At 47.1% G+C, this 24,338-nt stretch overlaps 1 protein-coding gene across 4 annotated transcripts in view; it reads right to left on the bottom strand.

Annotated features, from left to right (window-relative positions):
• The window catches only part of COL5A1 (collagen type V alpha 1 chain), a 173,692-nt gene that overhangs the window by 30,941 nt on the left and 118,413 nt on the right, over positions 1-24,338 (bottom strand). For all 4 annotated transcript variants that reach the window (XR_006163100.1, XR_006163101.1, XR_006163102.1 and 1 more), the window contains 18 exons: positions 23,742-23,795; positions 22,141-22,185; positions 20,822-20,875; positions 20,132-20,176; positions 17,970-18,023; positions 16,694-16,738; positions 14,689-14,742; positions 13,380-13,424; positions 12,688-12,741; positions 12,111-12,218; positions 11,681-11,734; positions 9,572-9,625; positions 5,018-5,062; positions 4,719-4,772; positions 3,530-3,574; positions 2,860-2,913; positions 2,274-2,327; positions 267-320 (listed from right to left, as the gene is read on the bottom strand). Coding sequence is in view for 1 of the 4 variants with exons in the window: in XM_033077450.2 (XP_032933341.1) it covers positions 267-320; positions 2,274-2,327; positions 2,860-2,913; positions 3,530-3,574; positions 4,719-4,772; positions 5,018-5,062; positions 9,572-9,625; positions 11,681-11,734; positions 12,111-12,218; positions 12,688-12,741; positions 13,380-13,424; positions 14,689-14,742; positions 16,694-16,738; positions 17,970-18,023; positions 20,132-20,176; positions 20,822-20,875; positions 22,141-22,185; positions 23,742-23,795 (972 nt within the window). In the remaining 3 variants the exon portion in view is untranslated. The remainder of the gene's footprint in view (positions 1-266; positions 321-2,273; positions 2,328-2,859; positions 2,914-3,529; positions 3,575-4,718; positions 4,773-5,017; positions 5,063-9,571; positions 9,626-11,680; positions 11,735-12,110; positions 12,219-12,687; positions 12,742-13,379; positions 13,425-14,688; positions 14,743-16,693; positions 16,739-17,969; positions 18,024-20,131; positions 20,177-20,821; positions 20,876-22,140; positions 22,186-23,741; positions 23,796-24,338) is intronic.

Below are 24,338 nucleotides of genomic sequence, written 5' to 3'. Positions count from 1 at the left end.
TTAGCTGGGTTGTGTTTTTCAGCTCCTTTGTGGATTTTTTTTTTTGCTGGTTTCTCACCCTACACCAGTTTTACACCAATTTCCATTTGTCTAAACCCCATCCCAACCCTTCAGCAAGGTGAGCTGGGGCCATGGAGGGGATTTCACACCTGCCTCAGGAATTTAAAAGCTTTGCCTTCTCTGGAAAAGGAGTCCCTGCTGCACAAGCAGCTCCAGTTGAACCAGTGAAGCCCAGTTGCAGGGCTGGGTGAGCATTTGCTCCTTACCTGAGGGCCCACAACACCAGGGGGGCCTGGAGGGCCAGTCTTGCCTTGGAAACCCTGTCAGAGAAAGGGAAAAGACAAAAAGGTGACATTCCTGCCAAGGACTCCTCTGTGAGGGTCACACTGCCACCAGCTGCTCCTCCCCCAGTGACACCCCTGGGCAGGGTGGGCACCTGGGGGAAAAGGAAATAAGAAATCAAACAGAAAGTGGGAAAAATGTTTTTGTACATTTATAAAAACAGAGGAAGAAGAAGTGATTCTCAAAGCTCAGCCCTGCTGCTTGGATGGAGCTGTTGTGGTTTGACCATATATATGTATATAAAAATCTGTTATAAAATCATAGAGGAAACAGCAATTAAAAATGCCATTAAAGGCTATTAAAAATCAGCGTGAACTTCTTTATGCTGAGCAATTCTTAAAAGCTATTTTCTCATCCTGCTCCCCATTCTGGTGCTGCTTTAGGCTCAGCTCTGCCTCAGCTCAGCTCCCAGAAGCTCCAGGGCAGCACCACGACCCGTGGGGGCTGAGTGAGGCTTTATCTCCTCCATCAACATTTGCTGAAAGGAAGCTCAGCCCTGCCTGTCTCCAAAGGCTGACGAGCAGGGAAGTCTCCATGACAGCTCCTTCCAATGGCATTTTGAAGAGTGACAACCAGGAACTCTCACCACTGCAATTGTTTGGCTCTCCCAGGCTACTCTTTAAAAAGCACATTAATTATGGTTGTTACTCCAGCCTGCTGACAAGCTTGAGCAATGGCATTTAGGGCACAGGGGCTATTTTCTCGTTACCACAAAAGAGGATCAGATAAATCCCATGCCAACACTAGCCTGTCATGTTTAAATAACTCCTCCATGCTATTCTGGCTGCCTGCAGATCAGAAAATATCCTGTCACTGATGGGGAAATGGTAAAAGATCCTTGGGAAATGAAGGTACAATTTAAACTCTTATCACAGACAAATATTTAGCCCATTTCTGTGCAGGACTTTCCTTATTAACCTGAAGAAAGGGGTTTCCTTTTGTGCTCTTGGAGCCCTGGGCACAGAGGCTTTAGAATCTGTCATGGTTTTTTCAGAGCCAATCTTTGCAAATCTAATATGGCCAAATATCTCAGCGAGCCTGTTAATGGGAACTTCAATAAAGGGAAGTGTTTGACACAGAGATTTCAATCTTGCACGAAGATACACTGCACTGGCCAGGCTACTGATGTAGAAAGGGCATTTAATTCATTTTTATGTTTCTCTCCTTGCTTTTTGGTGCTGTGAGGGGAAAAGGGGGACAAGAAAGGGACTTCTGCTGCCTGGGTGTGCAGGGGAAAGTGATCTCTGCAAGGTTGATGGCACAGGTTAACAAAGATTCTGTTTCCTGGGAGAGGCAAATTGAGGAAAGCTATTAGGGAGAGCTTTCAGACCCCAAAATAATTAAAAGACCATTCTCCATTCATCACTGCAGGCTTGGTGCTGTTGATTGCAGTCTCAGAAGCTGATGACAGCAGATGCTGTCAAAGTTGCCACTGCTCCCTCCACCTTGGCTGGAGGTGTCCTTGGATGTGACAGAAAACTCAAGGAAGGCTTAATGTCAGTCAGGCTCTGGCAGGTGAAAACTCTTCACCTTTAAGTTAATCCTGACCTGAGGACTTGGCTCAAAAATACCTCCAAGCCCTTGTTTTAAAATCAATCTTATGGCATGCAAATAAATATCTGGTGCTGGGCTGGGCAGTGTTTGCACTGCCTTGCTTAGCAAATGCCAGGCAAGTTAATTAAATTGTGTGCTAAGCTGAGGGGAAAAAATGCCTGATGTGCAAAAGCTTTTTAATGCTCATTTGCTGGGGAAGGCAGTGGGGGGAAAATGGGCTGCCCAGAGACCCCCCTGAGAAGCTGGAGAGACACAGACCTCAGGGAATCCAAACAATCCAAACATGGGGCTGCACCTCCCCAGCAGCACAGGAGGCTTCAGAGAAACCAAAAGAGGCTCTGGAGTAATGAGCAGCCCGAGATTTTTTGGCTACTTACAGTTTCTCCTCTCTGTCCAGGGTGCCCAGGCAATCCATCCTTCCCAGGAGGACCCTGTGGCAGAAAAGCAGGGGGAGAAGCAGCATCACCGAGTGCTCGGTGATAAAACTGTGACAAACACTGAGTGAGCCCTGCTTGCCTCAGCTCCCAGCTGTTCCACAGGGAAAGGGAGCTGCAGAACCCTAAAAACTGCACCCCTTTCCTCCCCACACATCTCCCAGAGGGTTTATTTCACAGGAGCTGCTCACCACACTCAGGAATTCACTCCCAAACCATCCCTGAGGTCCCCCCCCAGGGTACAACAACTGCAGAGACAGCAGTGCTGTGCTGTCCTCCACGTCCACAGAGGGAAAATAAAGCACAGCACAACCAGGAAAGATCCCAGAGATCCTGAGTCAGTAGGAAATGAACATTTATCATCAGCTGCAATTCACTTGGCTATTGAAAATCTGAGACCATGGGGTTGTTATCAGTGTGTCTCAGTAATGCCTTTCACTGGAATGTCACCACTTGTCAGGGAATGTCAGGGAATCAGCTCAGGCTGGCTGGATGATTCCTTTGGATGCCCTAGGATTGAGTTACTTACAGGGGGGCCTTTTGGTCCAGGAAATCCAGTCGGTCCTTGAGGCCCTGGTGGTCCCTGGGATGAAAGACAAGGCAGAGAAGTTGGTTAAGGAGCCTGGAACACTTGATGTGAAATATTACCCCTGGGTGAGCAGCAGGTAAGCACAAAGCCAAACGCTGGGTGATTGTGTAGGAAAAAAGTACAAACAGAACAAAACCCAGTGGGGGAAAAGAAAAGCAGAAATTGAGGCTAAAATCATGAAAGTCCCATTGTTTCAGGATTTGCCACCTGATTGTGATCTGCAGAAAGCAGCAGGAGGTCCTAGAGAACCACATCCTCCAGAAATCCCTGAAGTTCTGCTGCCTGCAGCCCCCCAGGGGTGACTTCTCCCTTCTCCCATGAGTGATGCTTCCAAAATCCCACCTGAGCCTTCCCTGGAGAGCTCACACAGCACCTAAGGGCTGGAGGTGGCTTGGAGGATCTCTCTCCACACCAGCACATTTCACTTGGATTTCTAACCAGAATTTCCCTTTTGCTGAGCTGCATCCTGGCTCCTGCTCGCTCCTCTCTGCTAACAGGGGCACCCAGCAGGATCCTCCTTGCCAAAAACTCCTCAAAACTTCAGCCCTGCCACCCCACCTCCTGTGCCAGAGCATGCAGTGAGTCCTGCCCACCCCTCAGCTCATCTTACCCTTTCTCCAGGAGGACCAGGGGGGCCATCACCACCAGAGTTGCCCTTTTAGGAAGAAAGAAAAACAAGAGAACCTTTAAAAAAATACCCAAATCAGCATCACAGCTTCAGATGGCACCAAGCCCACGGTGACACCACAGCCCAGCACCTCCCCCAGCCCTCTCTAATAAAAATAATTCTGGGGCAGGAGCAGCAGCCAGTGACAAATGAGCAGCTGCTTGTTCCCCCCACATCCCTCCATAAAAATCCAGGGGAGATTGGGATATTTCCCTTGGAGAGATAAATGTCACCCCTAAAGAGGAGGGATTTATCCAAAATTCACACCAACATGTCTTGATTTAGTTTAGGTTTGCCAATTTTAATAGATTTAATTTCTGTTGTGAGATAGGATTCGGAGTAAAAACAAAGCAGGCTTAAAACTTAAAAGGGTATAAAGAAGAAATTTATTAATAACACAGAGAAAATAAGAAATTTGGAGTAATGTGTGTCATGGATCTATTTAGCTTCTTCAATTGAGTTCCCAGACTGTTAATTATTAAGTCAGCCTCCAATTGGCCATCAATTGGTCATCAGGAGGAAGTTCCCATAGAGAAAAAACCTGGAGTACATCCTCCTCCTGAGTGATTTCAATACAAAACCAGCACACAACACAAAGCCCAGACATTTGTTTTCAGATCTGGCAGCAGGGTGGTGACAATGTCTGCCAACAAAAGCTTTGGTGATCAATGCCTGGTGATCAATGCCTGGCGATCTGGCAGTGCTGGGAGAAAAATCCCAAATTTTGCCTGGTGGCCAATCCTGGCTCAGCATGGGAAGGCAAAAATGGCTCAGCCAGGCTCTGGAGACCCAACAGCACCACATGGCCTCAGCCACAGCACAGCCTAAGGGCTCTGAGCGGGGTTAAACTCACTTTAAACCCCAAACCAAGGGGATGGGGGAGGTTTGGGGGCTGTAGGACTGTGCTGATGTCGGGGCTGTGATGGGAATGCACTCAGACTCCTGCTGGCTCCTGGGCCAACACAGAATTTACAGAACCTGACATGCATTTTGCAGTTGGATTAGGAGTCACTGAGCTGGGGATGAACCTCAGGAGGGCTCAGCTTTCCAAAGAAAAGGAGGGAGATGAACCAGATGCTCTGAACACCAACACTGCTTAGGACACGACCCCACAGGCTCCCCCAAGCCTTACCTTTGGGCCAGGCTTCCCAGTGCTTCCCCTGGGACCTCTTTCCCCTCGTGGACCCTTGAAAAGACACAAAAGGTGACATTTCTGAGCACCTGAGATACGTGGGGTCATCAAATCATCCCAGCAGCAGCAAGGAAATTCAGCAGAAAGGTTTAAAAGGATTTGAAGTGGTGAGACCCAGCCCAAATCTGTGTGCCCTGGTTTAGCTGCAGCTGCTGAAGGTCAGAGCCCAGCACATCCCAGTTTCTCTCTGGCCAGGACAAGGTTTGGAAAGGCACAAGGATGAAGAAGTGGCTCCTTACCGTGGGGCCACGCTGCCCCCTTGGACCTGGCTTGCCAGGAGTGCCCTGGAAGGGAAAAGGAGAAGGGATTAGGAAGCAGCAGCACAGCAGAGCCTGGCACACACAGGCTGCCCCAGAACCTCTCTGCTTCTCCCCTGCCATGAAAAAAGCCAGCAGCAGGTTCATGTCCATCTCCTGATTCTTGTGTTTATCAGAATTTGCAGCACTTGGGCAGTGATCCCAGCACCCAGACAACATCTGCCCTCTGAGGGAATCAATCTCTTCAGGAGCAGCATCCACAGTCCTTTAAAACCCCAAAATGCTTCCCAAGATGAGGCCACCCCCTCAGACCATGCAGAATCTCAAAAACCCAGCCAAAAAACTCTTCAGCTCTGCCACCCCAACACCTGCAATCCCTTTTTCCCCACTGATCCCTGCTCCTGATGTGGGGCAGGATCCTCACCCCATGCTCTGGGGTTTGGAAGGTGTGGCAGCAGATTCCTGCTCACAGATCAGTTCAGCTGCAATACAGAACTGCAAATCTTCCCTAACTCGGAGCTAAACAAGGAATTCCAGGCGTTGTTTGAGATCTGAGAGCTGCACTCAGCTCCCTGGGATCCACCCTGCCCTGGAAAAGGCACAGCCTAAATCTGGCAGTGCTTTAAGCTGTGCCTAAAAGAAAAGGAATGGGGCAAAGGAAAAGGAATGGGGCAAAGGAAAAGGAATGGGGCAAAGGAGAAAGGAATGAGGCAAAAGAAAAAGGGATGGGGCAAAGGAAAAAGGAATGGGGCAAAAGAAAAAGAATGGCCCAAAGGAAAAAGGAATGGGCCAAAAGAAAAGGAATGGTCAAAAGAAAAAGGAATGGGCTAAAAGAAAAAGGAATGGCCAAAAGAAAAAGGAATGGCCCAAAGGAAAAGGAATGGCCCCAAAGCCCAGTTTTGGTGGTGTCAAGTGGCCAAAAATCCACTGAGAGGTTTGACTTTGCCCCTTGGCGCCACTAATGGCACCAAGCACCTGAGAAAGGAGAGGAAACCTCAATTGCCATGGAAAATTGCTTAAAATATCCCTTTGCCACTGTGTGCCCCAGATCCATCACCTCTCTGCGCTGCCTGCTCGGCTCTGACACTCATTAACCAGCAGAACATAAAACAGGAGCTGCAAAACTTCACCATCAACTTTCTTCCAGCTGCTAAAATTAGTCCTGCTGAATCTTCCTTGTTCTGCAGCACCATTTATTAAAGCCTGCTGGCATTTTTTTTTTTAATTAATTACAAAATTCGCTTTAAAGTACTCCAGCTGGTTTTCTTTGAGCTCTGGGAGGCTAAATTGGGAGGAGGTGGGGAGGGGAAAGTGCTGCCTCCCCCTCAGGTAGCCCCCACACTCCTCTCCTGCTCCCACAATTCTATTTTTAAGCCAAATTTCCCCCTGCTTATTGCTGTCATTAATCATGCATTCAGCCAGGTTGCAAAGAATTTATACTCCCTGTAAATGCACACAGACCTATATTTTTTCAAACAAGGATTTTTGACGTGAAGGCAGCAAAATTCAAATTATTTTTGAGGCACACCAAGATACAGTTGGATTTGGGGACCTGCACACCCCCTAGGCTCTGTCAGACTGGGCAAGCAAACAGAAAATAGCCCTTAAAATAAGATTTAGGATTTATATTTAACTATTGATTTCATGAGCAGGTCTTGAAAAGATCCTGAGCCCACCTGGAGCTGAGGTGATGAGCAGCTCTTGGGGGGGTTTAGGGTCAGAATTCTCCAAAAGCACCAAACAGGGAATTAAAGGACTTTAAATCTCAGCTCCTCCCAAACACTCCCATGGGCAGGGACACCTTCCACCACCCCAGGCCACTCCAAAATCACTCCAGGTTCCTTTTCTCCACCTTTCCTGCAGGTTCCCTTCAACTTCTGCAAGGCCCCAGTCAGCTCACCCCAAAGCTCCTCCTCCAGCAATCCCAATTCTCTCAGCTTTTTCCCAGACTCATCCTCCAATCACCTTCATCCCTTTTTTCCTTCCCCATTTTTAACTTTCCAGAAATTTTTGGTACAACTGGACAGCCACAAACTGAATTTTTGTGTTTGGGGATGCTCAGCACCTAAAATTCCTGTGCAGGTCCTGCCCTTCCACCTTTGATTTTCCCGTTTTTTTTTTTTTTTTTTTAATTATTTAAGAACTTGGGAACTCCGTGTTCCATTTTGGGAGAGAAATGTGGGATTTGCATTATTTTGGTCACATAAACCAGGGAATTGAAGAGCAAAATGGGGATATTGTGAGAAAGAAAAGACAAACAAATGATTTGGGCTTGTTGCAGCTGCAAATTGAGTTATTGCCCAATGAGCTGGAGGAAAAAATCCTGGAAATTTTATTTCTTGACTCCATGTGAACACACTCATAAACCCAACAAATTGAGTGGTCTTAGGAGAAGCAGAGGGGGATTTATCAAGTCTGACTCAATGAGGCTGAAATGAAGATGAGGAGTGGAGCAGAGTGACCCCAGCTCAGCCCATAATTCTGGATATAATTGCTTTTCTCTTCTTTCAAATGGGATACTTGGGAGCAAATATATATATAATATATATATAGATGGAGAGCAAAGCTGCTACTGAAAATCAGTATTTCTGCTACTTTTAAATTTCCATCCTGTTGCTAATGGAAAGATTTGTCCATCAAAATCTCTCTCTACACTGATGAAGTGAATGCAGGCTGATGAACTGGGTATAAAATGGTAGAAATGGTCTGATCAGCCATGAAAAGAAAAAAATAATTAAAATTGGAATTACCATGAAATAAATCAATGTTTGAAAGGTTAAAAAACCCTTTTTAAATTCCTGAACTGAAGAAATGTGTGGCATGCCAAGGGTGTAACTAAATATCCTCACTGCCCCCATTAAAGGCACAAAGCTCATTTGGAAATAAAAGTGAGCAAAGTGCTGATTTTATTTTTTTCTTCTCTTCCTCCTTCTCTTCCTCCTTCTCTTCCTCCTTCTCTTCCTCCTTCTCTTCCTCCTTCTCTTCCTCCTTCTCTTCCTCCTTCTCTTCCTCCTTCTCTTCCTCCTTCTCTTCCTCCTTCTCTTCCTCCTTCTCTTCCTCCTTCTCTTCCTCCTTCTCTTCCTCCTTCTCTTCCTCCTTCTCTTCCTCCTTCTCTTCCTCCTTCTCTTCCTCCTTCTCTTCCTCCTTCTCTTCCTCCTTCTCTTCCTCCTTCTCTTCCTCCTTCTCTTCCTCCTTCTCTTCCTCCTTCTCTTCCTCCTTCTCTTCTCTTCTCTTCTCTTCTCTTCTCTTCTCTTCTCTTCTCTTCTCTTCTCTTCTCTTCTCTTCTCTTCTCTTCTCTTCTCTTCTCTTCTCTTCTCTTCTCTTCTCTTCTCTTCTCTTCTCTTCTCTTCTCTTCTCTTCTCTTCTCTTCTCTTCTCTTCTCTTCTCTTCCCCCTGAAGCTTGGCCCTTTCCCACCAGATCTGCTCCCTCCCCAATCCCTTTCAGGCTGAATAATTCCCAAACTGAAGCCTCAACCCCCTCAGGGTTTGTTCCAGCCTCAGAAATGCCCAGCTCCTGGTACCTTCTCCATTCCCATCCCATCCCAGATGGATTTGATTCCATCCCAGAATAAATTCATTCATGGATGTGCAGGGATTCAAAGCTGCACATCCCTCCCCTGCTGTTCTACACCCCCCCAAAAATCCAGCCCAGGGGTTTCACTGCTGGGTATTTGAGAAGGAGGGGAGAAAATTCCAGAGAATTCCAGGCTGAATTTCCTGGCCTCCCTCCTCCTGCCCAGCCAGAGCAGAGGGAAGGGTGAGGATGAGCATTTGCAGCTCCAAATGAAATGAAATCATAAAAAAGGGGGTGGGTAGGACCCAAATTGCAGTGGCAGGATATTAATGCAGTGCAAAGTGATTTATATTGGCTGGGCTCCTCTCAAAGCCGTCTGTTAGAAGTCATTTCTATTTAAATGAGAGTAAAAAAGAAACTAATTCCACTTGCTGTCCTCACTCCCCCTTCTTGTCACTGTGACCGGAGCTGGTGCAGAAAATGACTTTGTTTGTACTCTGAATCCTTTAATTCCAGCATGTTCTGCAGCAGATAAAAAATAAATCAGTATATTTAGACAATCCCTATTCTGAGAGAAGGCTGTGGAGGTGCGTGAGAGGCAGAGACAAGGCTGGGGGATGGAACCCCCTGATTTTCAGGGTGCCTCTGAATTTTGAGCAGCTCATTAACAGCACTCAGAGTGTTCTCAGCCATGCATTTAGAATTTCAAGTTAGGTGAAAGATGGTTCTGGCTGCTCTGAGCAGGCTCAGCCATCTCTAATAATTACTGTTAATTAAAGAGCTCTTTGTGCCCTGAGCAAAGTCTGACAGTGCAGGGAGGATTCAGGTTCAGAGGAGCCTCTTCAAATATCCTGAGGGGAAAATTCCCAGCGTTTAATTGGGAATCTGCTGCTTCCTGCTCATCCTGGATCAGCCTTTTTGGGCAATTCCTAAATGGAAAAACCTCTGGAGCATCAGCCCAGCCAAGGAATGACCCCACAAGTCTTTGGAGAGGAGGAAAGCAGTGGGAAAGCAGCTCTTACCCGTGTGCCCTTCTCCCCGTTGGCTCCTGGAAATCCTGGGAAGCCGATGGAGCCCTGGGGGAGCAAAGAGAGAGGGAGAGCTCAGGACACAGCAGGGACAGCTCTGGAATGACCCCAGAGATCCCAGCCCTGGGCCTTGAACCCCTCTGGAATAACAGCAACACCAGCAGGACTGGGGTGACATCAGAAATTCCATTTTCTCCAAAAAACAACACACAACAAAAAATATCCACAGCTGATAAGCAGCCACTGCAAAGACCCAAGCCATGGTTGAGATGGGAGCCCAGGCAGGATTTGGGATTTTAGCTCCTAAATCACCGTGTGCACATGAACACTGAACTCCTGCCTTGCTCCTTTCTGATGTCAGTGCCTGGAGAATTGCTGCTGCTGCTTTTAAAATCTGGATTAGTCCAAGAAAATGCAGAAAAACCACACCCCTCCCCAGCCTTACTCCAGATATAAAATGCAAATTAAAAAATAAATCAGCCCCACCACGAGCAGGAAACCATCTCTTGCAGATAATGATGTCTCCAGAATGAAACAAGCTGGGGTTGGTTGTTTTTTTCTTTTTAAGCAATGAAGATGAATAATAAAATATAATTCTTACAAAAAAGTTAACAAAAACAGAAGTTCCCAAAGCCTCCAGGGCATGTGAAAGCTGGGCTGGAGCCTAAATCTATGGATGGAATTCACAGTTTGAATTTTAAAAAACGCCTTGAAAATGGCCTGAGCGGAGGTGGGCGTGGAGAGAAGTGACAAATGATGTTTGCAAATATGCAAATGGCAACTTTATTCTCATTTCAGGGAGACCCTGAGTCAGGAGCTGTTCTCCTTAATGAATGAGATAACGCTGCCTGGGAAGATAAAACCCCAATGCAGGAGGGCTGGGATGTCTGGAGCTCCCAGGGAGCCTCCCTGGATCCATCCCTGCACATCCCAGCTCTTCCCATCCCAAAGCCCTGCACAAGCAGCCCCTGAACTCCACCAGCTCAGGCTGGCAGCTGGTTTTGTCCATCCCTATTTTTGTCCATCCCTATTTTTGTCCACCCCTATTTTTGTCCTGTGAGTGGGAAGGAGGGACCTCATCCCACAAGTGGGGGCTGAGCTGGGCTGTGACCTTGGGCTCCTCATCCTATCCCAAAACTCATCCCACCCCAATGAAAACTCCTCATCCCATCCCAAACCTCCCCATCCCATCCAAATCTCCTCATTCTATCCCAAACCTCCTAATCCCATGCAATTCCATTATCTCATCCCATCCTAAAATCCCCATCCCATTGAAACGTCCTCATCCCATCCCAAACTCCCCATCTCATCCTAAACCATCCCATCCCATTATCCCATTGAAAACTCCTCATCCCATCCCACACCTCCTCATCCCATCTCATCCCAAACTCCCCATTCCATCCTAAACCTCCTCATCCCATCCCAAACCTCTTCATCCCATCCCAAACTCCCCATCCCACCACATTATCCCATCTCATGATCCCATCCCATGATTCCATCCCATCCAAACCTCCTCATCCCATGCAATTCCATTATCTCATCCTATCCCAAACTCCCATCCCATCACAAAATCCCCATCCCATTGAAACCTCCTCATCCCACCCCAAACTCCCCATCCCATCCCATCCCATCCCATTATCCCATTGAAAACTCCTCATCCCATCCCACACCTCCTCATCCCATCTCATCCCAAACTCCCCATTCCATCCTAAACCTCCTCATCCCATCCCAAACTCCCCATCCCATCTCATCCCAAACTCCCCATTCCATCCCAAACCTCCTCATCCCATGCAATTCCATTATCTCATCCCATCCCAAAATCCCATCCCAAAATCCCCATCCCATTGAAAACTCCCCATCCCATCCCAAACTCCCCATCCCATCTCATCCCAAACTCCCCATCCCATCCTAAACCATCCCATCCCATTATCCCATCGATCCCATCCCATCTCATCCCAAACTTCCCATTCCATTGATCCCTTTCCCATCCCATCCCAAACTCCCCATCCCATTATCCCACCCCACCCCATCCCATCTCACCCCATTATACCATCCCATCCCATCCCACCACATCCCACTATCCCATCCCATTGATCCCAGTACCTTGGGGCCCTGCCTGCCCGGGTATCCTGGCAGTCCTGGCACGCCGAGTTTTCCCTGGAACACAAGGAGAGCTGAGTTAGGGAAGGGCAGAGATGGGACCTTGGGCAGGGAAACTTTGGGGTCCTGATGGAATCCCAAAGGGGAGATGCAGTGGGAGCACTGCTGGAGCCACTTAGGAATGCTTGGGGTTTTATTTAAACTGTTCTGGGGTTTTATTGAAATCTGTTGAAATCCAACTTTCAATTTCTCCATTTATTCCTCCATGATATTTTTTTTTAATCTGTACCCAAACAAATAACCCCAAAAGGATCAAAGCCTCGATGTGGCCGCCCTAAACCCACACAAAACCCCCACAGCTCCTCTTGACCCCTCAAACTGCCCCAAACCAGCGGGGTTTGGGGTAAAACACAGAATTCCCATCCTGGCTCACCTTCTCTCCTGCAGGCCCAAGGGGACCTGGATCTCCATTGGGGCCAGAGCGACCTTTGGGACCTTCGGGTCCATCCTCACCCCGAGGGCCAGGGGGGCCAATTTCCCCCTGGTAATTACAAGAGAAGTGTTAATTAGACAGGCAGCTCCCAGATCCTTGCTGGAGATTTTCCATGGAGCTGCTCTGGGGGACAGCTGGGTTTCACCAGGAGAGGTTCAGGGAGATGAAATTTGGGGTGTGAGCAAAGCACCGGGGTTTTATTCCCACAAAATCCCATCCACGCTGGAATAGCTGCACAAAAGCAGCCCTCATTAGCTGTCATTGCTAATTACCCCTCTCACCTTCCTCCCACTTCCCAAAATGTGCAAAGCAAGACCTGAGAAGTGTTTGAGGGCTGAGCTGGGTGACTGCAGGGTAATGATGGAATTATTGGGAAGTTGGAGCTGGATTGTGGCACTGCCAGCTCCACACTGTCACTCTGTCACCCAGGGGAGCAGGAGGTGGCTCCATGCTGGGACAGCCTTGTCCTGCCCCACCAGGAGCTGCTGGGCTGATCCCACAGGTCCCAGACTCTCACCCGGTCTCCTTTGATGCCCATGTCACCTTTGAAGCCAGGGAAACCATCTTCACCCTAAATCATGCAGGAAAAAAAATCACCCAAAATGTAGAGATGGGGAGAAAAACAGAATTAAAGTTTCTCAAGCCTTATTTAGGACAAGCTGAGCTCCACACATTTCCTTCTCCAAGTCCTTCCCAAGAATGGAAACCCACCCAAAACCCCCCCAAAAAAACCCTACAAAGTCCCCAAAATGCCCTGCACCCCACCCTGGCTGCAAGCCAGCACCACAAACAGACCCAACGTGAACAACAAGACCTTGGCAGCACTGGGAACCAATTATTTCTGCAGCAGGGCTGGTTTTATTCTCATGAAGGAGGTTTTACAGCTGGCTCCCAGGCAGCCTCCAGGACACTGCAATGTTTCCTTCCAAGAAGGTTTAATTGCAGATTAATCAATAATTCATCTCATCCCCCAGCTAATCCCTGAGAGGCAGTGAACACGCTTCCCAGAAAGTTTGAAAATTTGGGAGATTCCCAAGCTAAAAGTGCAGAATTTGCTGCTGAACTGGAATGAAGGAAAGGTGCTCAATCCCACATTTTTTTCCCCCCAAGAAAAACCCCTTGTGCAGGAGGAAAATTCCCAGGGAAGATCCTGTGGGATCCAGCCACAAAAACGCTCAGAAATTGCAGGAAAACCCAAACTGAACTCACCTTTTCCCCCTTGGTGCCTTTCAAGCCACGAACTCCATCTGCTCCCTTGAGGGAGAAACCAAGAAATCAATTTTAACCAGGGATGGGTAAAGTTCAGAGTGAAGAAATTAAAAATCACCATCAACTGTGGGGATTTCTGCTTTCTTTGATGTTTAATTGTATCTCTGTCAATTGTGATGCTCCTAAAGGTGTTTTTAATTAAATTTGAGCTGCTGCCCTCTGGCTTCTGGCTCATCAGGGAGCATTTTATGGTCCCAAACCTCTTCATCTAGTAAGTGGAGTTGGTGATTTCTATGAATAAGTTTTATTTCCAGGGATAAAATTCACAGTGATTTTTTTTTCTGTCTATATTTTCCACAAAAACTGGGAAAAAAAATTGGGTATCAACACCAGCACAAGAAAAACCACCAGTTTTGGGGCTTTCTTTAAAGGAATAATACTTTGTTTGGATATTTTAAATTTTTCTTCCTTTTAGCATGTCCAGGGGAAAAAATAATTAAAAATCCATCAAGATTTGTGCAGCAGAACAGGGCTTTGGTAAAGGAGGAAAGATCTAGAAATTATTTATGGCTACAAACCCAACCAGACACTTTTTTTTCCCCCCAAGTTGGAGGCTTGTGCAGTTCTGATTGTAGGAAAAAAAACCTTGATTGTGGGGTTTGGTGCAGGACATAATTTCTCACATTCTAATACAAAAATCCAATAATCCCTAATGGATCACTTTGTCTTCTTCTTGCAAGGAATGAGCTGGGATTTTGCTCTGGTTAAACACATCCCACTTAAAGTTTGAAGCAATGAGTTTGAGAGGGTTTAACCTCACTCCTACAATAATATCAAATAAAACACAGCATGTTTGTATTTCCCAGTGCAGATCCCTGTGGATTCATGGGATTTTTGGGATGCATCTGCACCTGAATGAATAAATCCTGATGGGTATAAAACCAGAGAGAGTGGAGGAACAAAATTCCACCATCAGCAGCAGGAATGAGGCAGGAGCTGGAATTGAATCCATGGAAAAACACGTGGCTGAGACACTCAGGCTGTGCCCAGCAAGGTTTGGGATCAGGGATGTGAAAATCTGGCTCTGTGTTGTTTAATTGTGGCTGGGATTCACTCTGGGAGGAATGGGAATGGGAGAATTAGGAGGGAAATCCCTCCAAAATGCTGAACTGGGGGTATTGAGGTTATTTATTCCCATGGATAAAATGCTGGAGCAATAAATGCAGGTGGTCACTGAGGGGACATTGGTGTCCCCCAGCTGTGTCCAGGGAATTCCAGAGACGTGGACACTGCTCCTGCACCTCCTCACCTTGACTCCACGTGGTCCTGGGTAACCAATGGGGCCCTGAGGACCTGGGGGACCCTGAAATGCAAACGAGAAAAACTCATTAAAACCCAACCCAAAGGTGCAGGGCTGATTTCCTGTTTCCCACATGGGATAGGAATGGCAGCAGCCACCTGAAAACAGCTCCAAATAGCCCAAAAGAACCCAAAAGAACCCAAAAGAACCCAAAACAACCCAAAATAACCCAAAATAACCCAAAATAACCCAAAATAACCCAAAAAAACCCAAAAAAACCCCAAAAAACCCCAAAAGAACCCAAAAAACCCCAAAACAACCCAAAACTAACCCAAAAATAACCCCAAAAGAACCCAAACTAACCCCAAAACAACCCAGGGAGCTGCAGGAGCATCACCCCCAGCAGGTGTGGTGGGGCTGAGCTGATGGAAGAATCCATCCAGCAGGAAAAGGAGGATGAGGAGGGTCAGGATGGCCAAAACTTTTCAGAAAGGGAATTTCTACACCTGGGATGATTTGTGGTTTGGGTTGAAGAAAACCAGGGAGGAGGAACAGGTTTTGCTGCTCCTAAACCCCCTGGTGGTGATCACAGACAGGAGGGAGCACCCCCAAACCATCCTGATTTCTCCAGAGGCACAGCTGGAATTTCCTGGGACACCAGTGGGACAAATCCAGCTGTGGCTGTGTCCAGCACAGCTGGGTGTCCACCCAAGGGCTCTGGTGACACAAATCCAGCTGTGGCTGTGTCCAGCAGGTCCAGCACAGCTGGGTGCCCACCCCAGGGCTATGGTGACACAAATCCAGCTGTGGCTGTGTCCAGCACAGCTGGGTGTCCACCCCAGAGCTCTGGTGGCACAAATCCAGCTGTGGCTGTGTCCTGTACAGCTGGGTGTCCACCCCAGAGCTCTGGTGACACAAATCCAGCTGTGGCTGTGTCCAGCACAGCTGGGTGCCCACCCAAAGGCTCTGGTGACACAAATCCAGCTGTGGCTGTGTCCAGCACAGCTGGGTGTCCACCCAAAGGCTCTGGTGACACAAATCCAGCTGTGGCTGTGTCCAGCATCACCTGCACAGCTGGGTGTCCACCCAAAGGCTCTGGTGTCACAAATCCAGCTGTGGCTCTGCCCAGCAATACCAGCACAGCTGGATGTCTACCCCAGGGCTCTGGTGTCACAAATCCAGCTGTGGCTGTGTCCAGCACAGCTGGGTGTCCACCCCAGAGCTCTGGTGACACAAATCCAGCTGTAGCTGTGCCCAGCACAGCTGGATGTCCACCCCAGAGCTCTGGTGACACAAATCCAGCTGTAGCTGTGTCCAGCAGAGCTGGGTGCTCACCCCAGAGCTCTGGTGGCACCAATCCAGCTGTGGCTGAGTCCAGCACAGCTGGGTGCCCACCCAAAGGCTCTGGTGACACAAATCCAGCTGTGGCTGTGTCCAACACAGCTGGGTGCTCACCCCAGAGCTCTGGTGACACAAATCCAGCTGTGGCTGTGTCCAGCAGCACCAGCACAGCTGGGTGCCCACCCAAAGGCTCTGGTGGCTCAAATCCAGCTGTGGCTGTGTCCAGCAGGTCCAACACAGCTGGGTGTCCACCCCAGCTCTGAGCAGAGGTTTCTGACAGCTGCAGTGTTTGTGGAGAGCCTGGGCTGCAGCTGGCAAAGCTCCTGGACAGACAGCCCAGTGCATAATTCAAGGGCTTTGGCCTCTGGCAATAATCTCAGATAAATTGTTAAAGAGGGACTTGGAGGGGGAGGAGGGGGGAAAATCTATTTTCTCCATTCCCTGTGCCACAAAGGATATTTATTTGTGTCTGTCAAGAGCCAGCCTCCCTCCCCAGGTTGGTCCTGGCTGGTTTGTGGAGCTCTGCTGGCCAGGAGAGCTCAGAGGACACAGCCAGAGATAAACCTGGGCTCAGCTCTGCCAGTCCAGCTGGGTTTGCTTCTGACACCTCCCCAAAACGGAGCCCTGAGCAGACCCAGCCACCCTGCCCCTCCTCCTGATTTGTGACACCCACCTGGCTGCCCTTCTCTCCAGGGGGACCTTCCTTGCCAGGATGACCCTAGGGATAAAAGAGACAAAAAAAAAGAGAATTTGGGGCTTTAGAACTCATGTAATGCTTTGGTAGCTGTCATTTATTTGGCACAGAAGCTCCTACTGACACAAGTGAAGCCACCTTGCTTTCCCAAAGGGAAGAAACCTGGTTATTTCTAATTTCTACCTGGTTATTTCTAATAATTTCAACCTGGTTATTTCTAATTAAAACCTGGTTATTGATTTCCATTCTAAACTCTCTTGATTTCCATCCTAAATTCTCTTGATTTCCAAACTATTTTCATTTCCATTCTAAACTCTCTTGATTTCCATTCTGAACTATTTCAATTTCCATTCTAAACTCTCTTGATTTCTATTCTAAACTCTCTTGATTTCCATTCTAAATTCTCTTGATTTCCATTCTACACTCTCTTGATTTCCATTCTGAACTATTTCAATTTCCATTCTAAACTCTCTTTATTTCCATTCCAAACTATTTTCATTTACATTCTAAACTCTCTTGATTTCTATTCTAGACTCTCTTGATTTCCATCCTAAATTCTCTTGATTTTCCTTCTAAACTCTCTTGATTTCCATTCTAGACTCTCTTTATTTCCATTCCAAATTATTTTCATTCCAAATTATTTTCATTTACATTCTAAACTCTCTTGATTTCTATTCTAGACTCTCTTGATTTCCATTCTAAACTCTCTTGATTTCTATTCTAAACTCTCCTGATTTCCATTCTGAACTATTTCAATTTCCATTCTAAACTATTTTATTTCCATTCCAAACTATTTTTATTTCCCTTCTAAACTGTCTTGAATCTCATTCTAAACTCTCTTGAATCCCATTCTAAAATCTCTTGATTTCCATTCTAAACTATTTTTATTTCCATTCTAAACTGTTTTTATTTCCATTCTAAACTCTCTTGATTTCCACTCTAAACTCTCCTAATTTCCATTCTAAACTCTCCTGATTTCCCTTCTAAACCCTCTTGAATTCCATTCTAAATTCTCTTGAATTCCATTCTAAATTCTCTTGAATCCCACTCTAAACTCTCGATTTCCATTCTAAACCCTCCTGATTTCCATCCTAAACCCTCTTATTCCCCCACCACCCCACCTTTACCCCACCCCATGGCTTTTCCTGCTCCCTCTCCCTCCCTGTGAGCTGGGAGGGCTCAGATCCCAGCCTGGGCTCCCATTCCCAGCCCAGGGTGGGTGAAAATCCCCCCAGGGAGCAGGAGCTGCACTCACCGGGGGCCCATCAGCCCCAGGCATGCCAGGCAGGCCAGGTTTGCCCAGGGGGCCCTAAAAACAAACAGAAAAATCAATCAGATGTTACAAGTGCATGATATATTGCTGGCTTTTCACAATTATTAAAATAAATGATATATGTATAACATTAAAATAGTGTTTTTGTATGAATATAAGTTTTTTTTAATAGCAAAAGTTAAACGTACATTTTTAAAAAATAATATACTTAAATAATCCACTTAATTAAAATAACAACCCATAAACGTGTAATAAAAACCCTGCAGCTAACACAACAATTATCAACACTCACCAGCTACAAAAGCCAAAACCACCACCCAAATTAAAAAATAATTAAAAAATTAAAACCACAAACCAAAAAACTCTAAAAAACAAACTCAAAAAGTAGCCACGCTGAATAGTTCTCAAAAAAAATTAAACTATACATAAAACTATAAATATACAAGAAGTATGTACTAAAAACTTATTTCCTTTAAATCCTGCTGGTTCCAGAGGCCTTGGAGGAAGCTTTTCCTCCTCTAAATCCTGCTGGTTCCAGAAAACTTGGAAGAAATTTTCCTTTAAATCCAGCTGGTTCCAGGGGGTTTGGGAGAAATTTCTCCTCCTTTGAATCCTGCTGGTTCCAGAACTCTTGGGAGAAACTTTTCTTTAAACCCTGATGGTTCCAGAGGTTTTGAAGGAAACTTTTCCTCCTTTAAATCCTGCTGGTTCCAGAGCTCTTGGAGGAATTTCTCCCCTTTTAATCCTGCTGGTTCCAGAGGTTTTGAGGGAAAGTTTTCCTTTTAATCCTGCTGGTTCCAGAGCTCTTGGAGGAATTTCTCCTCCTCTAAACTCTGCTGGTTCCAGAGGTTTTGAGGGAAACTTTTCCTTTTAATCCTGCTGGTTCCAGAAATCTTGGGGGAATTTTTCATTTAAACCCTGCTGGATCCAGAGCTCTTGGAGGAATTTCTCCTCCTCTAAACCCTGATAGTTCCAGAGGTTTTGAAGGAAACTTTTCCTCCTTTAAATCCTGTTGGTTCCAGAACTCTTGGGGAAAATTTCCTTTAAATCCTGCTGGTTCCAGAGCTCTTGGAGGAATTTCTCCTCCTCTAAACTCTGCTGATTCCAGAGGTTTTGGGGAAATTTTAATTTAAATCCTGCTGGTTCCAGAGTTCTTGGGGGAAACTTTTCCTTTAAACCCTGCTGGTTCCAGAGATTTTGAGGGGAACTTTTCCTTTAAACTCTGATGGTTCCAGAGGTTTTGGGGGGAAATTTTAAATCCTGCTGGTTCCAGAGCTCTTGGAGGAATTTCTCCCCTTTAAATCCTGCTGGATCCAGAGGTTTTGAGGGAAACTTTTCCTTTAAATCCTGCTGGTTCCAGAAATCTTGGTGGAAATTTTAATTTAAATCCTGCTGCTTTCAGAGCTCTTGGGAGGAATTTCTCCCCTTTAAATCCTGCTGGTTCCAGAGGTTTTGGGGAAAATTTCCTTTTTAATCCTGCTAGTTCCAGAGGTCTTAGAAGAAATTTCTCCTCCTCTAAACCCTGCTGGTTCCAGAGGTTTTGAAGGAAACTTTTCCTCCTTTAAATCCTGCTGGTTCCAGAGCTCTTGGAGGAATTTCTCCTCTTCTAAACCCTGCTGGTTCCAAAGCTCTAGGGGGAAATTTTCATTTAAATCCTGCTGGTTTCAGAGCTCTTGGGAGGAATTTCTCCCCTTTAAATCCTGCTGGTTCCAGAAGTTTTGGGGGAAAATTTAATTTAAATCCTGCTGGTTCCAGAGCTCTTGGGGGAATTTCTCCCCTCTAAACCCAGCAGGTCCAAGGCAGCACCAACCCCACAGAGCAGCCAGAAGAGCAGAGGCACAGGGAGGGATCCAGGGGCTCTCCCAGCATCACCCCACCCCCAGAACCCACAGAAAAAGGAGATTTTTCAATCCTCCCTCCTGTTTCACAGGCTGCCCTCAGAGTGCTCCTGCTCAGAGGGAAATGAATGCAAATCTGGTGAATCAGAGGCAAACCCAGCTGGCTCCATCTCCCTCTGTCTGCAGTGGGAGCCATTGGAATTTCAGGGCTGCAAACAGATGTTGCACATGGGGCAAAGGAGCAGCTGGAGGAGCAAAAATGCAAATCCACGGCTGAAGGGAGGCCAGAGCTGAATTTCAACTCACTTTTTCTCCTGGGGGACCGATGGCGCCTTGTGGACCTGGGAGACCCTGTGAAAAAACAAAAAATAAATAAATTATGGTCGTTAAGGAGCAAGTTATTCCCTCCTAATGCATCTTGGCTGGGTGTTGTTTTAGTGGGGATTTCCCCAGCTCCATTAATTCCCAAAATGTCTTGTGAGGGGCAATAAAATGTCCAGAGAGCTGCAGGGGGGAAAGGGGGATGCTCTGAGGAGCAGGATTCCCTCAGGGCCCTGGGAAATCCTGGATTTCTGTATTGGAACTGGAAATTGGGGTTTCAACATCACACAAGCTGTGACAAGAGAATTCTTGGAGCTGCTCTGGCAGGTGGGACTGGGGATCCCACACTTTGCAGGAAGATTCTGGACACATCTTTGCCCTCTTTATTTAATTTTAAATTACACAATGTGCATTTGGAGTTCACAGATGTGGAAAACCCAAAGTCTAAATGTCTTGATTTGCTGGATTGGCTGGGGTGAAAGCTCAGCCCAAAGGAGGTTTTATCCACCCAGCCCTCAGGTTTAACTGCAGAAAAACTGAGCTCTAGCTCTCAGTTAAGGAGCTCTTGCAAGCTTGGGTGTGTGAATAAATGGAAGTTTAAAGGGGGCCAAGAGAGGTTTGCTCAAGGCAGCTCTCTGGAAATGCTGCTCCCATTTCTGAGCTGTTTGTCCTTACCTGAGCCCCTGGGTTCCCCTGCTGTCCTGGGGGCCCTGGCTCGCCCTGGGGGCCCTGGGAGGAGAAAAAACCAGGGGTGAAGGAGCTGCAGGGACAATTCCTGGCTTTCCCCAGCTGTGTGTCCCTGTGCTGGGCACCCTGAGCTGGATCCAAACCCTCCCACAGCTCCCTGAACCCTCTCTGACCCCCTCCCAGAGCTCCTGGAAACGGCTTTTCCCACTGGGGAAAGGAAAGGGGGAAGTGGCTTCAAGGCACACCAAGGATTTCCAGCCCGAAGGAGCTGAGCAAGGCTTGAACAGCAGCTGGTTCTGCTTTTATTGTCCAGGGAATCCCAAACTCCCATCCCATGGATCCCATGGATCCCATCCCAAACTCCCATCCCATTATCCCATCCCATCTTCCCATCCCATCCCAATCCCAAACTCCCATCCCATTATCCCATCCCATCTTCCCATCCCATCCCAATCCCAAACTCCCATCCCATCCCAAATTCCCATCCCAATCCCATCCCAAATTCCCATCCCAAACTCCCATCCCAATCCAATCCCATCCCATTATCCCATCCCATCTTCCCATCCCATCCCAATCCCAAATTCCCATCCCAAACTCCCATCCCAATCCCATCCCATCCCAATACCAAACTCCCATCCCAATCCCATCCCAAATTCCCATCCCAATCCCAAATTCCCATCCCATTATCCCATCCCATCATCCTATCCCAATCCCATCCCCATCCCATCCTAAACTCCCATCCCAACCCCAATCCCATCCCAAATTCCCATCCCCATCCCATCCCAAATTCCCATCCCAAACTCCTATCCCAATCCCAAACTCCCATCCCAAATTCCCATTCCAATCCCATCCCAAACTCCCATCCCATCCCAAATTCCCATCCCAGTCCCAAATTCCCATCCCAAATTCCCATCCCAATCCCATCCCAAATTCCCATCCCAGTCTCATCCCAATCCCATCCCAAACTCCCATCCCAGTATCCTATCCCATTATCCCATCCCAAATTCCCATCCCAAACTCCAATCCCAATCCCATCCCAGAAAGTTTTTTCCCTCTCAGTTAAATGCCTCTATTTTGATATTCATTAGCCCAGCACACGTCTTGAGGAAAATGTTTCATCTTTCATGGAGAAATAATGCTTAATTCCATCAGAAATTACAATAAATTAACATCCATTTCCTGGTGTTTTTCAGGGGCTTTGACAGGAATCTAGACCAGGCTCAAAATCAATTAGCAAATGCAATATAACAGAATTTTTTCCCTATAGAAAATCTGAACTGGCTGTAAAATTTGCAGGGAGAACTTACCACATTCCCTTTGGGACCTGTTTGTCCATCCATGCCAGCCACACCCTTTGAAAGGATTTATAAAACACAGCAGTGAGAAAACATCACATTATTTCACACCAAAAAGCAGGGAAATTGCCACAAAATAATTTAAAAATCAGGAAGCCCTTTGGACTGCATGGAAAGGAATAATTTCCTACAGGTAAAGCAGCCAATTCCATGAATCCAAGTGAATTTTTAAAAGCCATTTCAGTATTTTCCCCTTTGGTTTAAGCTGCCTGGAGGCACAGTCAGCACCAGGCTGGGGAAATCCTGGCTGGATTGCATCCCACAGGGAGCAGGCAAAGAGAAAAACTCCTGGTGGAGGTGATAGAGCTGTGCTGCTCACACCAAAACAAAATTCAAACACTCTGAGCACCTTCACTGAGAGGGGATCGTGGAGTTCCCCCCCTGCCACCTTTGCAGAATCAGAGAATTGTTCAGGTTGGAAAATAAAAATCATCAAATCCAGCATGAACCCAGCTCCACCAAACCACATCCCCAGGTGCTGGGAGAGAAATCCTGCAGTTCCAAACCTGAATAATGCAGGCACAGGCTGTTATTCCTGGGATTGGAATAAATCCACATCCATGTGGGATCTGAACATTTCCAGGGATGGGATCTCCACCATTCCCTGGGCACTGCTTGACTCTTTCCAGGTAGAAATTTCCCCCAATACCCAGCCCAAAGCTCCCCTGGCACAAGTTTTCCTCTCATCCTGTCACTTTTTACTTGTGAAAAAAAGGCTGAGCCCCCTGCCCACAGCCTGCCAGGGGGTTGGAGAGAATAAGATTTCCCTTCTCCTTTTCTCCAGGATAACCTTTTGCAGTGGGAGATGAGACAAATCCTGAATTCAATCCCTCCTCATTAAACCCCAGCAGCACCAGGAGCTCACTGCAAAGTTGTCTTCACATGCCAGGAGGGGTGAAAAGCCACAAAATGTTCCCCAATAAACACTGACCCCTTCAGCTCTGGGGCTGGGTTTTAAAGCCTGGGGTTCCAGGGAGCAGCAGGGATCCAGGAACAGCTCCTGCATCATTCAGGGATGAGATCTGGATAAAATCCCACATTTTGCTCTGGGCTGGAACAGGAAGGAGCTGCCCCAGAGCCTTGAGGCAGGAGTTAATAAAGGCTCTGTGCTGATAATTCTGATTTCTCCCTTCCCCTGGTGTTTGCTCAGGTGGGGCAAATCTGCTGTGCCCCCACTGGGAAAGGGAACAAGGCAGAGCCTGAGCCAGGATTCCTTTTTTGGGATCTTTGCATCTCCCAGAGGTGGGAGATGGGATCTTTGGGATCTTTTCTGGGATCTTTGCATCTCCCAGATGTGGGAAATGGTATCTTTGGGATTTTTTGGGGGGATCTTTGCATCTCCCAGATGTGGGAAATGGTATCTTTGGGATTTTTTTGGGGGATCTTTGCATCTCCCAGATGTGGGAGATGGGATCTTTGGGATCTTTTTTGGGATCTTTGCATCTCCCAGAGGTGGGAGATGGGATCTTTGGGATCTTTTCATCTCCCAGATGTGGCAAACCCCCCAGCTGGGTGATCTGGGATGGCTCAGGGGTTTTTTTTCTGGAACTCACCGGTGGCCCTGGGGGTCCTGGGGGTCCCTTGGGGCCCAGCAGCCCTCGGGGTCCCTGTGGGGGAGAAAACAGGGTGAGAATTGTCATTTCAGGGTGAGCATCAGGCTGGGGATGGGCTCAGCAGGGTCTGAAGGGACCTGGCAGTGCTGCAGCACTTCCTGAGTCACAAATTGGGAAAGAAATCCTGTGGGCACAAACCCTTCAGTTTTAAACACAAACAATGCAGGCACAGAAGTTATTCCTTGGATTGGAACAAATTTTTATCTAAATTCATTTAATCCTATTCTGGATTACCCTGTTACCCACATCTCTGCAGCTTCATCATTCCAGCTGGGAAGTTCTGACCTGGTAACACCAATGGATCACCCCAAAAATCCCTCCAGACTGGGATTTTATCATGGGCAAGTTCTGACCTGGTAACACCAATGGATCACCCCAAAAATCCCTCCAGACTGGGATTTTATCATGGGCAATCCACACAGCTCAGCAAGGCTGGGAAAGGTTTCCATAAATACATTTCCATAAATGTGTATTTTTAAAGCTTTGACATTCTGCCCTCCTGGTGTTTTCCTTCCACTCCTTTCTCACCAGATTTAA

This window comes from Catharus ustulatus, chromosome 21 (genome assembly GCF_009819885.2).
Source record: "Catharus ustulatus isolate bCatUst1 chromosome 21, bCatUst1.pri.v2, whole genome shotgun sequence".
Classification (NCBI taxonomy): Eukaryota; Metazoa; Chordata; class Aves; order Passeriformes; family Turdidae; genus Catharus; species Catharus ustulatus.
Note: the sequence above shows the minus strand (reverse complement) of the source record. Positions and strands in the feature narration are given on the sequence as shown.